Here is a 14340-nt window from a genome sequence, read left to right as displayed (position 1 = left end):
TATGGTATATCTGCTGTGTGTGTTGGCAGATCATTTTTTTGCCCAAATCCTAATTGAATAAATGCACCCAAAACTGCACATTTAAGGATTTCATTTTAGAATACAACATTTTTAACTCACCTTAATGTCACAAAAAGTTTTTAAATCAGTGTTTCTCAGGCTTTGTGAACTATAGCACTCATTCTGTATAATGACATCAGTCTGTCGCACGTGTCAATTTACCAAATAGCACAGCGCAGCCGTTATGCACACCTGAGCGCTGCAAACAATTGATACTGATAAAAATCAGCTAAATTATTGCTGAATTGATTTTGATAACACCAACGTTTTAACCTGAATAGTTTAAAATGATCACACCAGAGGATTGACAATGGGTTAGTACAGTGGTTCCGAAACTTTATTGCCCCATGTACCCCTTTGCTCATGTTATACATTATTTATTTGTGTCTGCAGGCTAAAATCTTTCTTGTGTCTCGTCCAATATTAACCTTAAATTTAGGCCTTTTTATCAATATATTTCTGATGTTTTGCTCATTTTAAAATGTCACCTTTTATTATTATTTATATTGATGGAGGAGAAAAAAAAAAAAAAGTATGTGCATGTTAAAAAAAAAAAAATCTATGATGTTAAAAAATAGGGCGTGGCTGCAGGTACGTTAAACGTATCCGTAGACTGCCACTCTATGGATACGCAGCACCCTCATTGGCCAGTTTAGGTCACGTGATAGGTGCACCACGTGACTTAAAGTTCAGTGTAGCTCATATTTATCTTTAGCTGCCCCACTAACTAGGAGTGTGACGATATCTCGATACGGCGATATATCGCAATATTTTTTCCGCACGATCGATTATCGATTAGCTCGTGCTAAGTATCGATTTTTTTTTTTTTCAAAAACTTTTTCTGCTTTTTCACTAAAATGTGCAGGTACGTCTTCACAGAAATGTTGTCACTGTTTGTTGAAGGAACCAATATATTGTTTACTGGAATATTGCACTATAATGGTGTCACTGGTAAGAAAGACCCTATTTTTTGTTTACAGAAAGCACTATTGGAGACACTTATTTATTGTCTTTTAAAGATATAAAATAATTTTATTTTTTCACTTAATCTTTTTTTTTCTTGTTATGTCAGATTATCATAGATTGATTTCTGACCAATACAGTATATCGATAATCGCAGTATTGTTATATCGTGAAATAATTGTTATCGTGAGCTTTGTATCGCGTATCGTATCGTGAGGTACCCAGAGGTTCCCACCCCTACCGCTAACCCTAACTGTAACTCTACCCCTACCACTAACTAACTCTAACCTTAACTGTTACTCTATCCCTAACCCAAACCTAACTCTATCCCTAAAATGTTTATTTTTGTCGGATATGTATTTTTAAAGGTGTTGTTTGCCATGTTAAATATGTTAAAATGAAAAGAAATAAATATTCGTCAAATGAGATTCAAACCCATGTTAGCGAAACCCACGTTAGCGATGAGTGCGTAGCTATAGTCCCGGGTGCTACGGCTACGTTAAACATACCTCCAGACACTTTCTAAAAAATAAACTGACAAATGTTTGTATACAATATCTCTTGAGATGTGTTCAAGTACCCCTAGGAGTACATGTACCCCAGTTTGGTAACCACTGGGTTAGCATATAAGAGCAGAACACTGCTCTCCCCCCCCCCCCCCCCGAACATATATAAATTTACTAAATAAATAAATAAAGTATGTAGAGACATTATTTTTCATTTATTATAATATATTTATACTCCCATGACCTTGTAAAAGAAGCAAGCAGGTCAGAACATGGATGGATGGATATATTTATACAGTTAAATATTATATGTTCTTTATGAATTACTAAAAAAAAAGAAAAAAGTAGTAGTTACGAATATATATATATATATACATATATATATATAGGGGGTCTGCTGACATAAACAACACTTAACAATAATGAACAAATATTCGTTGACAAAAGACTATGCGGGCAAACTGACTAAAGCTTTGGGGAAACAACTATTTAAACCACAAAGTTTAGAAAACCGACAAAGCTGTCAAAGCTAATGAGAAATGTTATTATAAGAGACAAACACGTGCAGCACAAAGTGTTAGCGCGCCCTCACGTGGCCAAGCAGTTCAATACAGCCACATGAAAACCATCGTGTTTGGTTTTTTTGGGCTCGGATAAAATGGCTTACGTGTATTTAAGAGGCAAATATATCAAAGAAAATAAAAAGAATAAAATAAACCAACTTACTTTTAATAAACCTGTTGGTTCTCTCTGCTCGTCTTCTTCTGAATATATTTGGACTGGGTTTTTTTTTTTTCTTCTTCTTCGCTTTCATTACTTCAAACATTTGGCAATGCGCCTCGTGACAGCGAAAAAGTACACACGCACGCACGCAGACACACAGCTGGACGACTAATAATAATCACACACACACACACACACTGACAGATGATTATTCATCACCATCATGCACGAGGACCTTGTAATATCGCCAATGCTTCAGCCTAGTGTCAATTAAGGACCACGAGCACGAGTCCTGATAGTTTTTTCCTTCCGGTTCCTGTCAGAAGAATCACGAGCTGGTTTGGGTTTGGCCCTCGAAGTGTTCTTGAAAACATCTGCCACAATTTAATTAGATTCAGGGATGAGTCAGGAAAATTGTTACTCAATTAATTAAAGAATGTTATTGATGGAAAAATATTCAAGTATTATTAATGCATAAAAATAAAAATGTTTTCAAGAATAAAGTTGAAATTTCGAGAGTACAGTTTAAATATAATGTCAAGATTAAAGTCAAAAAGACAAGATTAAAGTCGAAATTTCAAAACTGAACTTAAAATACAATATATAGCCATAAATGTCAAAGTTTTGCTACGGAAGATGACTAGGGCCAACTTTTTTTTTATTATTATTATTTTAAGTTTATTCTCAAAATTTCGACTTTAATCTTGTCTTTTTGACTTAAATTTCAACAATGTTTTTCAACTTTATTCCTGATATTTTGACTTTATTCTTGATTTGCCCAAAATTATTTTCTCCATTAAAATTGGCCCTAATCAGCTTCTGTACAGACCCATTTCTAGTGGGTTTTGGTCAAAAAAAAAGTTTTGCAAAAGATTGAAAATAATGAATGTATTTATATCTTTTAATATTCCAAAAACAGTAGAGTTAGCTACATGTTATGGAAATGTATTAGAATTTCAGGTGTGTTCTTGCTGATGAAGTATCTGAACTGTTTTTATATTGCTTTATTTTTGAAAGGAACGTTTTGTAAATATTGATTGATCCCAGTGCAGTGTTGGTTGTCATTGATTAATTTATCCCAGCTCAAGCCATTTCTTGAGTCTTTTGTAAATGCTTTGAACACTGTCCCAGTTATTTATCTAATGTTGTGGGCTCATTTAGCCAAAGCACAGCGTGGCTAAGTACTTTGTGTTCTAAAATGGGGGTAATTGTTTGCTTTTGGTTAAAAGGCAGCGATTTAAATGCAAAAGGCAAAAGGAATTATTTCTTCCACGAGCACCGTCTCCTCACATCATTAAGCTGTTTATGAATAATGTTGCCATAACTGATACCATTTGTATTTTCCAGGTTAATGTTCTTCGCTTAAACGCTTAAAATTCATGTTTGTCTTCATTTTGTTCACAGATTACCTTAAAACACAGATGGGCAACTTTTATCACAGCGGGTTCCACAAAAATGTGATTATGGGATACGAGGGCCACATTATCAACATTCATTTCAGTATTAAGAATGACCAATCAGATTTATCACAGTGTCAATACAAGAAAGAAAACTATTTGTTTGTTGGTTTTGTATATTTTCTTGCCATCTTTGAATATTTGCGGTTGATTTGTGTTGATTTTTTTGTGAATTCGTGTTGTTATTTGTATATATTTTTTGTAATTCAGTGTATTTTGATTGTTTTGGATTGTACTGAGTTCTTTGTGTATCATTTTTGTTGGATTTTGTGTTTTTGGAGTAAGTTCTTGTATTTTTGCTGTCATTTTTCATATTTTTCGATAACTTAGTGTATGTTTTTTTGTTTATTTTTGCCAATGCTTTGTACATTTTCTATTATTATGTGTGTTTTGTTGTCATTTTGTATATTTTTCTGTAATTTAGTGTGTGTTTTGGAGTCGTTCCGTGTATTCTTGCCGATGCTTTGCACATTTTTCTACTATTGTGTTTGTTTTGTTGTCATATTGTGTATTTTTCTGTAATTTAGTATGTGTTTTGGAGTCGTTTTGTTTATTTTTGCCAATGCTTTGTATATTTTTCTCCTATTGTGTGTATTTTGTTGTCATTTTGTGCATTTTTCTGTAATTTAGTGTATGTTTTGGAGTCGTTCTGTGTATTCTTGCAGATGCTTTGCACATTTTTCTACTATTGCATGTGTGTTTTGTTGTCATTTTGTGTATTTGTCCATAATTGAGTGTGTTTGGAGGCGCTACTTTTTGGCGCCACACAAGATCTATATGCTGGCATTTGTCTGAATAACGTTCAGTTTAGGCCTGATTCGGACATTCACATTATTTAACCACACAAATTGTTGAAGGGATATATTAAGTGCTACTTAAAACATTGTACATTGCAGTTCTGTGTAGAGCTTTGAGTCCTTAGCAAGTTGTGCTTTTGAATTTTTTATTCATTATTTATGAAATTGCATGCTTGCACACAAAAATAATTCATCTTTCATGTACTGCTACATTGTTTCTGCAGTGGTTCCCTGTTTCTAAAACTTAACCTAACCCCCATTTTCTGCTTGGTTGAACTTTATCCTCTGTGCAGCTTCATCCTCTCACTCTCTCAATGAAAATCAGTTTCCTAGAATAAAGACAGATAGCAGAGGACTTCTCATTCTGCACAGGAAAAAGGAATGGAAAGGCAAAAAGGTCCTCAACTGAGTAATTTGAGCAATACTGTATTTAATAACTTATCTCCAGCTTAGTTCTGTTTGGCTCCATGGCCTAAATGGAGCAGAAAATTGAGAGTGCAAGAAAAAACAACAACAGTAGTGCCTTAAAAAACTCAATTACCCCCTGGAGGCTGTCCAAGCGGTCAGTCTATACACTCCAGCTGCAGATGAGCGTATTCCTCTTTCCCCATTTAATAACAAAGCCTCACATAAAGTCCCTGGAATAAAATAGAAATTCAAATATTACGATCAGCTTAAAGGTTTGAAAAGCATTGTGTGAGGGGGGGGAGCCTCCATTTTTCATTAAAACTATGGAAAAATTGTATAAAGAAAGACAACAGAAGCAGAACAAAATTATAGCAGTGAAATGTTTTAATATTAAGTTCCATTGTGACTTAATTCACAGAAAAATGAATAAATTATTTGTGTTAGAAGAACTCCAAAAACATTTGGTCAAACTTTCACAGATTTAATAGATAATATTCACACTCACTCATTCATATCCTGTACCCATTAAGCCTTCAGTCTGTTGCAGCACACACATATCACTCACTCACTCACTCATTGATTAACATCTGTAACAAAAAATGAAATAAATTTTCCTTCTCTTATAAAAAATGAAGTTCAAGTTCTACTAAAACAAGTGCAAATGACTCACAGTGTCTTTAACTGTAAGAAAGATTTCATCTTTCTTATGCAGTAGTGCAGAAAAGCAGCTCTTACAAATAGTTCTCTTTATATACACAATTTGTTTTTTTGTTTGTTTTTTTTAGCAAAAAACAAACATTTACAATAAATAAGTTCAATATTTTTCTAAGCACTTCAAGGTTATTTTTATAGATTGCATGTGAACGCAATTGAAAAGACAGTTGAAAAGAATAATTCTAAAGGAATTTCATCAGACATTGATTAGGCATAACATTATGACCACCTGTCAGATAATATTATTGTCATATTGCACTGGAAGTCCACTCTTTTTTTTCCTCTTTCTCAAAAATCATTCAGCCAGCTTTGAATTCCTTAGTTTTAAGCTGTAATAGCTCACGTGTTGGATCACATCACCACTCTCTGTCATTGTAATGATTACTATTAGCTGTTTGATACACTGTTTTGATCTGATACTGACCGATACAGACTGGGAACAGCGATTAGGGCTGCTGTTATTGATTATCGATTAGAGGTGGGAAAATATAGAGCGCAACAATTTAAAATAGCGCAAGAGAAAGCGTGGGTTCAGATGAGAAAAATGTGTATGGTTTGTTTTCATTTATATCCAGTATGTAAGTATGTCCAGTAATTATGTTAAAGTGAAATAAAAGCATGGGTTGTTTTTCCAAACACAATTTTTTTTTTTTGTTTTTTTTTGGATCTTTTTTCCTTCTCTAAAAATATCTCGTTATCACAAACCTTTTTTTTTTGTCTCATATCGTCCCACTCCGATTGATTGTTCCAATGATTAATCAAGTAATCGGATGAAATATACTTTTGCTGAACTAAAGCTCAATTTTAAATATACTGTACAACAGAACACAAAACCAATCACTTAACAATACCAACCAATATGTATCCTTTTTAAGAAAAAAAATACATTAATTCATTACATAAAAAATTATGCAAAGTAGAAGAAGAAGAAGAAAAAAAACCATGCAGATTCCACTACATGTGGTGTCAACTTAAGATGGCAAACGCAAGCATAGAAAAAAAATTAATTAGATGTTTGTTTTTAAAGAAATGAGATTTCAAGTCAGAGAAAATTCACTGATCATTTTTTTAAAGCATGATATTAAATGACCTGAAGGAATCATTGCAGCCCTAAACATGAAGTTCTGACCCAAAACTGCCAGGCATCACAATTTGGAGTTTTAGTCTTTCTCTAATCACTTGTACTGTAACATAAACCACCTACCGACACACTAGTGCTACAATGGAAAGCTTTTGTATTTCCATTCATCTGTTAGTGATCATGAAGTTATGAGTAATCAGTTTGTATTTATCTCATTTTCCCTTTGGAACATTAAAATCTAACTTTGAACCTTCTTCTTTTTGGCCCGTTTAATGATACTGAGCTACGTTATATTCACTTAAATATACTGTATCTATACTCTTAAAACATTTTGAATAAATATCGAAAGTGCACATGTCTTTGAAAGTGAATTAAAAAAAAAAAGAAACATTGAACCAGATTTGGATAAGATCAGCCTGTGAAGCACCTTCCATCATATTCACTTTAGAGCATATGTGTCAAACTCAAGGCCCGAGGGCCAAATCTGGTCCTTCAAAGCAAAATGACAGAGAGAAAACATGAATCATTGTGTAACTTACCAACTAAATCAGTTGTAAATTGTTGTTGAAAGAACTCAAAATGTTTCCAAAATCCTGCATTTTTTCTCAAATTATTCCACAAATTAAATAAAATTTGGTAAAAAAAAAAATTAAATAAATAAATAAATAAATAAAAGGATATTCAAGTATCCGTCACTTATTGTTTTGATATTGTTGACGGCTTCCAGGATTACATTTTTATTACAGTGACCAGCATTTTTTTTACAATTCAAATGTAATTACAATTATTTTTTATCCTCAGAAAGTCAATTACAATTATGTTCTGAATTACTAAATTTCAATCACAAATCACAAGTACTGAGCCTGAAAAAAATAACCTAATAATAGTGAACATAGTTAATATCGGTTTTAATATTTTTGGTGTGGGCATCTGAGCCTTTTTATGTCAGTATACCCCTTGATTTATTTATTTTTTAAATGGCAAAATGTGGGAAAGCTTGATATGGAACATATTTTAATAATTGTTAACTCCATATGTGTAGAACTGTAAATAGAAGTGTAACATGGTTCCCCAGTTTTGCGTTAAATTATTATGACAATCTTTATAGAATTTTCATGCCAATTACAATTATGAAGTCAATTATCTAAACTCAATTACAATTTAATTACGATCGTAACTGATTTTTTAAATTACAGCATAATTTTATTTGATTATCAATTTATATATCTAATTTATATCTGGAAAATTGTAAATTTGGGCATATTAATGTTGAAATGGTTTGTTTTCCCACCTAAAACCTGAGGCCCACCTGTTATCAAACTAGTCTGTATTTGGCCCTTGAACTAAAATGAGTTTGACACCCCTGCTTTAGAAGTTTAAGTTTCCACTTCCGACTCCGAGTGCTCCAAGTTGGAGACAGTGGAGCTGTACCACTCGGCGCTCTCCTCCTCCTCCTGCACCGCGGACCCACCCACCTCTCCATCGTCTCTGCGACCTCCTCCTCCTCTGTCTTTTCTCTCGCTCAACATCTCCATGGCGGCTTGGTGGTACGGGTGCTTGCGTTTGGTGTGTCGCCGCAGGGTGTTGCGCTCAGCAAAGCGAGTGTGGCAAAGTTGGCACTGGTACGGTTTCTCCCCCGTGTGAACCCGCTGATGGCGCTGGAGCTCGCCCGCCTCCCTAAAGCGCTTTGCACAGATTGGACACACAAAGTTCCTCTGGCCTGTGTGAATGTGCTTGTGTCTCTGTGGGAAATACACAACAAAGACCTTCATTAAAAACGACCCAAAGCTCGTGTTGTACTGGACTACTTATGCATTTATTAAAGAACTTGTAAAGAATGATGAGCCAACAAAAATAGCCACTCAATTATGGAGTTCTGTGGCCTCATTTTTAAAACTTGAAGGCGATGATCACGCATTGCATCATTTTCATATCTCGGCAAGAGCCTTTATGGGGGTCTGTCTTTAAAAAAGCTGACAGATTTACACTTTTCATCCCCGAAAGTGATAATTAAACTTCTTTTTTAGGACATTGCTGACATTTCATTATTGCGCATCTCCCTTTAACACATATTAGCTTTTTAAGGCACGGAGTGCAAATTCATTGAAGTGGCCAACAAACTGCACATATAATAAACCCTTGGGAGTTGTGGGTGTCAAAAATGAGTACTGGAGGGCTGCAGTCATGTAGGTTTTACATGTCTCTGTCACAGATTGAAAAGTTGGTGGGCTCCCAATGGGACCCAAAGCCTAATGCTGCGTTCACACCGGATGCGTCACAAAATGTCCGTACGTCCAGATTACATACAAAGTCAATGGATAGATGCGTTCCAGATTCAAAATATTTCCAGTGCTGCAGTGCAGTGCGATCCGCACGTCAAGTGCGTTGGCCGTGCGAGCGTGCTCCCAAATATACGCATATCCACACACCTGGACATTTGCAAGAGTTGAGAATATTGAACTCCTGCGGCTGTTTCGCATGACGAACGCCAATCAGAGTCTTTGTTGACGATGACGTCAGGCTGTCAACACAGACACTGGTCTGTTCACCCATTCAACCATGGAGTAGAAGCTGTGTGTGACCACCTGGAGCTGTATGACACAGCCTTTATAACCGGAACAGGACTAGGAGGAGAATCAGCGAGGAGGTGGTAGTAGCAGGTAAAAGTTCTCTCTCTAGTTTTTATCTTTGAAAGTCGGCACTGAGCTAGGATAGCATTAGCCGCTAATCACACCAGCTTTTTTCACTGGTGGTTTATGTTTGTGAGAGGAGAAAAAGGAGCGCAGCTCCTTGCTTCAGCAGGCAGTGAAACTCACCAAGTTGGATGTGTCGCTGGTGGGCGGGGCTTCGCTTCAGACATGCGTCCGGTGCCGCAGAAGACGCATTCGGTGTGAACGTAGCATAATTCTGTTCCCCAAAGCAACCATGCAGGTGTAATATTGGGACAGCTCAGTGAAGCAGAAGTGAACTGTGCAGCATTTTAGGGAGTAGACTGAGGTTGTTATTTTTTGTTTTAAAAGAATCAACATTGGGAAACCAGACAACAGTCAAATGCATCACGTCATAGCCGAACCAATCAGATTAAACGTAATGCACGACGCCAGAACCGCATTGAATCAAGGTTATTTTCTCCGTTTTAGAGTTCATAAATGTAGCTATACCTCGAGCCAGACAATTTTCTCATTTTGAATTGAATTCATCGGTGTTATTTTATTTTAAAAAGAATTGTACATTTTGACAAACCTTTTATTTTACACAAATAAATGAATGAAGTTCCAACAGTGCAAGATTTCATCTCTTGCTTTTTAAATGTATACATTAGTTGTTTACTGTATGCAAGGGAACCGTAGAAAGATTTATTACCAAAAATAAATGTGGGGGATGAAAGTAACAAGTAACTTTTACTTTGAGTACTATTTAATTGAGCTACTTTTTTATTGTACTTGAGTACAATTTCAATTAAGTAACAGTACTTCTACTTAAGTAGAATATATCAGTGTACTTTACACCTCTGAGAAGTTTCTGAAGCAACATTTTTGGGGGAACTCTGTTAGACAAAATGACCATGAAAAAACTTCGTATTGACTACTTACCGCGACTTTGATCATTTATAATTTCAGTGTGGTTAAAAGTTGCTTTTTATTTGAACTATTTTCCTTTCTGTATAGAGGTTTTTCTTTTTCTTTTTGGGGGTACAATAAAAATTAAAATATCTAGAGGACTAGCGGTGGTGATGGGTTATCACAGTAACCATCATTCAGTCCTTGACATGGCGAAAAACCTTTTCATACCTGCAATGTAGAGAAACCATGCTTTATAAGACCATGAGAGGAAAAATGTTAACCAATTCACCAAGGTAAGGTAACAAATAATGAGTTTGATTTGGGAAATAATTACAATTTTTACTTGGTACACATTATTTTTGATTAACAGGTCTATAAATATTAGGAGAGTGACTTGTTATTGAGCCTTTCAGTGTTGAAGAATCACAATGAGTTTGAAATGCAGACTTTAAGCAGTAGTTTTGATTCATGCCTAAGTAGTCAATAGATGTTGCCTACAGGGTAGTTGTCAAAAATAATAATAACTAACATAACAATTTATTCCAAGTACGAGTAGTATAAAGCATGACATTAAACATTAATACCTCCAAATAAACATAAAGTCTGCCCTTGAGGTAATCCCGATTGCTTGATTTCAAACCAAATGTGTTGGCGTGGTAAATCCACATTATTCCTGGACTTGACTATGCATGTCATTGTGATATCTACTGTACATGCTTTCTTGAGTAGTCAAGATAACATATTGAACTTTGTAAATTGGCACTGACCTGTAAATGGCTGGAACGTTTGAAGGCTTTCCCACATTGCTGGCAAACATGAGGCTTCTTCTGCGAATGAGTTATGGCGTGGCGCTCCAAGTCGGAGAGGTAAAAGAAGACCCGGGGACACAGTGGACAGTACAGCACCCTGCGAGAGTTCATTGAGTCTGGGGATCCAGATGGAGAGATGGGATCCAAGGGATCAAGAGGATCAAGATTAGCGGGGGGAAACATTGGGCCGATGGGAGGGGAGGGTGGAGCAGCTGTGTTAGTGAAGTAACGGTGGTCATCTAGGGGCAAATGATCCGAGGGGGTCACATTAGACTCTGAGGCTGGAGTGTGAGCTGAAGCTTCTGAGCTGGGCTGAGTTGAGGGGTCATAGGTCACACTGGAAGGCTGAGCTTGTGGTGAGGATTCTGGAACCGTGGATTGTTTATTCATTTCACTGGAAACGTCTTTGACAGGTATGGCTTCACTTCCTGGGTTAGAGTCTGAGTGGCTGATGTGAGTTTGGCTGAGTGGAGCTGAGCCCTGAGTGTGGACGGGTGAGGGAACACTGACAGATGTGAGGACAGAGCTGGACTTTACGTTACTGGTGCCCGACACCAATGCAGGAGCATTGTTGGCGCTCAGTGTGATCACTGGGTTAGACACGTGGGATCCCAGTGCGCCAACTTGCCCAGAGGACAAAGGGAGAGAAATTGGTGCTGAGGCTGCAGTAATCTGGGACAACTGACCTGTGGAAGGATCGAGGACAGCGATAGGAGTGGAGGTAGATGTGGACTCGCCAGAGGACGACGGTACTGAGGAGAGAAGAAGAAACATTGGGGTGGAAGCACCAGGGGAAGACTGTGGAACAGAAAGCGAGAGAGGGAGGCTAACTGGAGCTGAAGAGGAGGAGGGTGACAGTAACAGGAAAGGAACATTTATTGATGGGTTTGTGAGCATCTGGACTGGCTGTGTGGAGGTCGATATCAGGGAAGAGGAGTTAAAAACAGCCTCCTGGACGCAGCTGTTTGGCTCTACAACTACTGAATGTTCTGGGTTTGTCATCCCCTCCATTACTTCTGGACCAGCTGTCTGATCGGTGCCTAGTAATGATCGATCACTGGCAGGGGTTGATGAAGGGTAGAGATCCAGAGAAGATTCTTTTAGTGCAGTATCTGAACTTTGGCTGAAGCTTGGACCTGATGAAGTCCCCTCAGGTGATTCCTCAGTTCTCTCTGTTCCTGGTGAACCAGCTCGATCCGACTGAGGATCCGTAGAAGATGGGGAGATGTCGACCTGTGGTATTTTGTGTCCATCATGACTGAGTGTATATGGAATTCCCTGGTCATCAATGAGAAGAAGGTCTTTACTGTTACAGTCTTCTACTGAAAGAGAGGCAAGGGCAGGGGTAGAAAGGAAAGAATCTTTTAGGACACATCGGTTACAGATGTCCATTGTGCCATCTTCATCCTCTTCTACTATATCTCTGTCTCCATCACCCTCATATTCATCTACTTCCATGATCAGAGAGCCCGCACCTCCAGAATCATCTTGAATGCGCCCACATCTCCTTTCTCGATCTTCTCTTTTGTTGGGCAAACTCAGGTCCAGAGGTTCCGTCTGCTCCTCCGTTCTTAGCTCATTAAACGTATTTCGGGAAATCAGGCCCATGTCTTGCAAAATCAAGGGCAGGTTTTTCCTCATTTCTCTCTCTATTTTAACTGTATTGGTTCTTGGGATTGTGTGAGATTCCAACCCATCGATGTGGACTATTTTAACATCTAAAACGCCTTTTCCTGTTAAGATTTCTGCTCTCTTTTCTCCTTCTGTCACATGATATAATTCTACTTCAGTGTCTCCCTCAGTTGTAACAACTGATGTATGTGTTTTAGCCCAGTTTTTCTCTGAGAGCATAACAGGCTCTCTAGGATGTGGGAACGTAAAGTCTTTGGTCAGGCTGATGGCAGAGTTTGTGATTGGCCCCTTGTGTCGAGGGGGAACGACAATTTTAATTCTCATTGGTTGGTTGTCCACAACAGGCACCACGGTCTTCACTGTGATTGGCTGTCTGAAGCCACCAATCTGACTATGTTCCTGGGAGGATGGCTGGGAAGTCCCGCCCACCTCTGGCTGCTGCCCATTGACTGATGGAGCTGGTGTCCTGATGGTCTGTGCTGCTGTGACAGGAGGCTGGAGGTTACCTGGTGCAGCAGGGAGATGGACTCTGTCCTCTGGGTTCACACACATCTTGGTCACTGGCCCTGAGCCCTCTGCACACTGGCTGCCATTTTGGACATCCAGGCTGCCTCTGGTCAGGACTGAAGCCAACTGAGAGTCCATTTTGGGGCATGCCTAATATATTTCTTTTAAATAGAGATAATAAAAAGAAATAAGTGTTAGAATAATGGAGAATTAGAACAGTATTTAAACTTTAATCACCTTCCTGTCCATGGAGTGGAGGAGGAAACAATTGCATGAATTATTTAGGTTTTAAAAAGTCCAAGTGTGATTGAAAGGGTCAAAAAACAGGATTTTTAATCGACTTTGTGACATTAATAAGAGAAAAGATAATAGCATGCAGAGAGTCTCTTCTATTCTGAGTCATCAGACTGTGCAGGTTTTCTATTATGATCCGAAATATAAAGTCAAACAGGTTTAACGGTGAGGGCGCAGAGGTGGAAGATGCATGCACGACCCTATAAACACGTTTCTGTTCCGATCTGCCTCTGCATGCTTCCTACATCCCGTCATGTTAGCAATGATCTGCCTGCTTTTAATATTTCATGAGCATAAACCGAAAGCTGTGTGTGGAGGACGCCATTACGCACAGTCCTAGGTCCGAAGCGCCTGCCTGCGTTTATTCCGAGGCGCACTGACAGCTGTCGGACCTGCAGCCCACCGACCCACCGCGTCTCGAGCCAAACACGCGCAGATCCACGCGGTGTCGCGATACCGATCGGAACCGTCCCCGTCCTCCGCAGAGCCGCCTCGGACCCACGGCCATGCAGCCATTTTAAGAACCGAGGGTCCGAGACACCGAGAGCGCAGCTTGATGCCAAACTTTTCCTGCGTGCACTGGGTTTTTTTTCCCCAAAGCCAGATAACCAGGATCACGCTTCCCGTACATTTAAAACTGTTATTTCAAACTATACCCCACCCATAGAGCCGCTGCATAGGGACTGGCTTACCCGAGCTGTGGATATTTCCGGAGGACCAAATATGACTGTGCGGTGTAAAGGGTGATGCTGTGATGGCTGAGGGAGGGAGGGAGGGAGGGGTCAGGGGGAGTTGCTATGGAGGAGCAGCCTACCGGGTCCGACCA

General features: G+C 38.4%; 1 protein-coding gene across 3 annotated transcripts; it reads right to left on the bottom strand.

Moving 5' to 3' along the window:
- Positions 1-7817: 7817 nt before the first annotated feature.
- LOC114477450 (flocculation protein FLO11) lies at positions 7818-14258 on the bottom strand. 3 transcript variants are annotated; one of them, XM_028469758.1, is made up of 4 exons: positions 14207-14258; positions 13220-13381; positions 11040-12403; positions 7818-8451 (listed from the first exon to the last, which is right to left on the bottom strand). In XM_028469758.1, the coding sequence occupies exons 2-4, from the start codon at positions 13356-13358 to the stop codon at positions 8086-8088; spliced, it is 1869 nt and encodes a 622-aa protein (XP_028325559.1). In that variant the 5' UTR covers positions 13359-13381; positions 14207-14258; the 3' UTR covers positions 7818-8085. The 3 variants fall into 3 exon arrangements, with proteins under 3 accessions (XP_028325559.1, XP_028325557.1, XP_028325558.1); XM_028469756.1 differs by having other exon boundaries at positions 11040-13381; XM_028469757.1 differs by lacking the exon at positions 14207-14258 and adding an exon at positions 13847-14195 and having other exon boundaries at positions 11040-13381.
- Positions 14259-14340: the final 82 nt, after the last annotated feature.

Source organism: Gouania willdenowi, chromosome 16 (genome assembly GCF_900634775.1).
Source record: "Gouania willdenowi chromosome 16, fGouWil2.1, whole genome shotgun sequence".
In the NCBI taxonomy this organism is placed as follows: Eukaryota; Metazoa; Chordata; class Actinopteri; order Blenniiformes; family Gobiesocidae; genus Gouania; species Gouania willdenowi.
Note: the sequence above shows the minus strand (reverse complement) of the source record. Positions and strands in the feature narration are given on the sequence as shown.

Coding starts and splice junctions, on each gene's coding strand:
- LOC114477450 (XM_028469756.1), bottom strand. CDS start 13,358: ATGGACTCTCAGTTGGCTTCAGTCCTGACCAGAGGCAGCCTGGATGTC. Junction 8,452..11,039: donor AACGTTCCAGCCATTTACAG/GTCAGTGCCAAT, acceptor TATTTCCCACAG/AGACACAAGCACATTCACAC.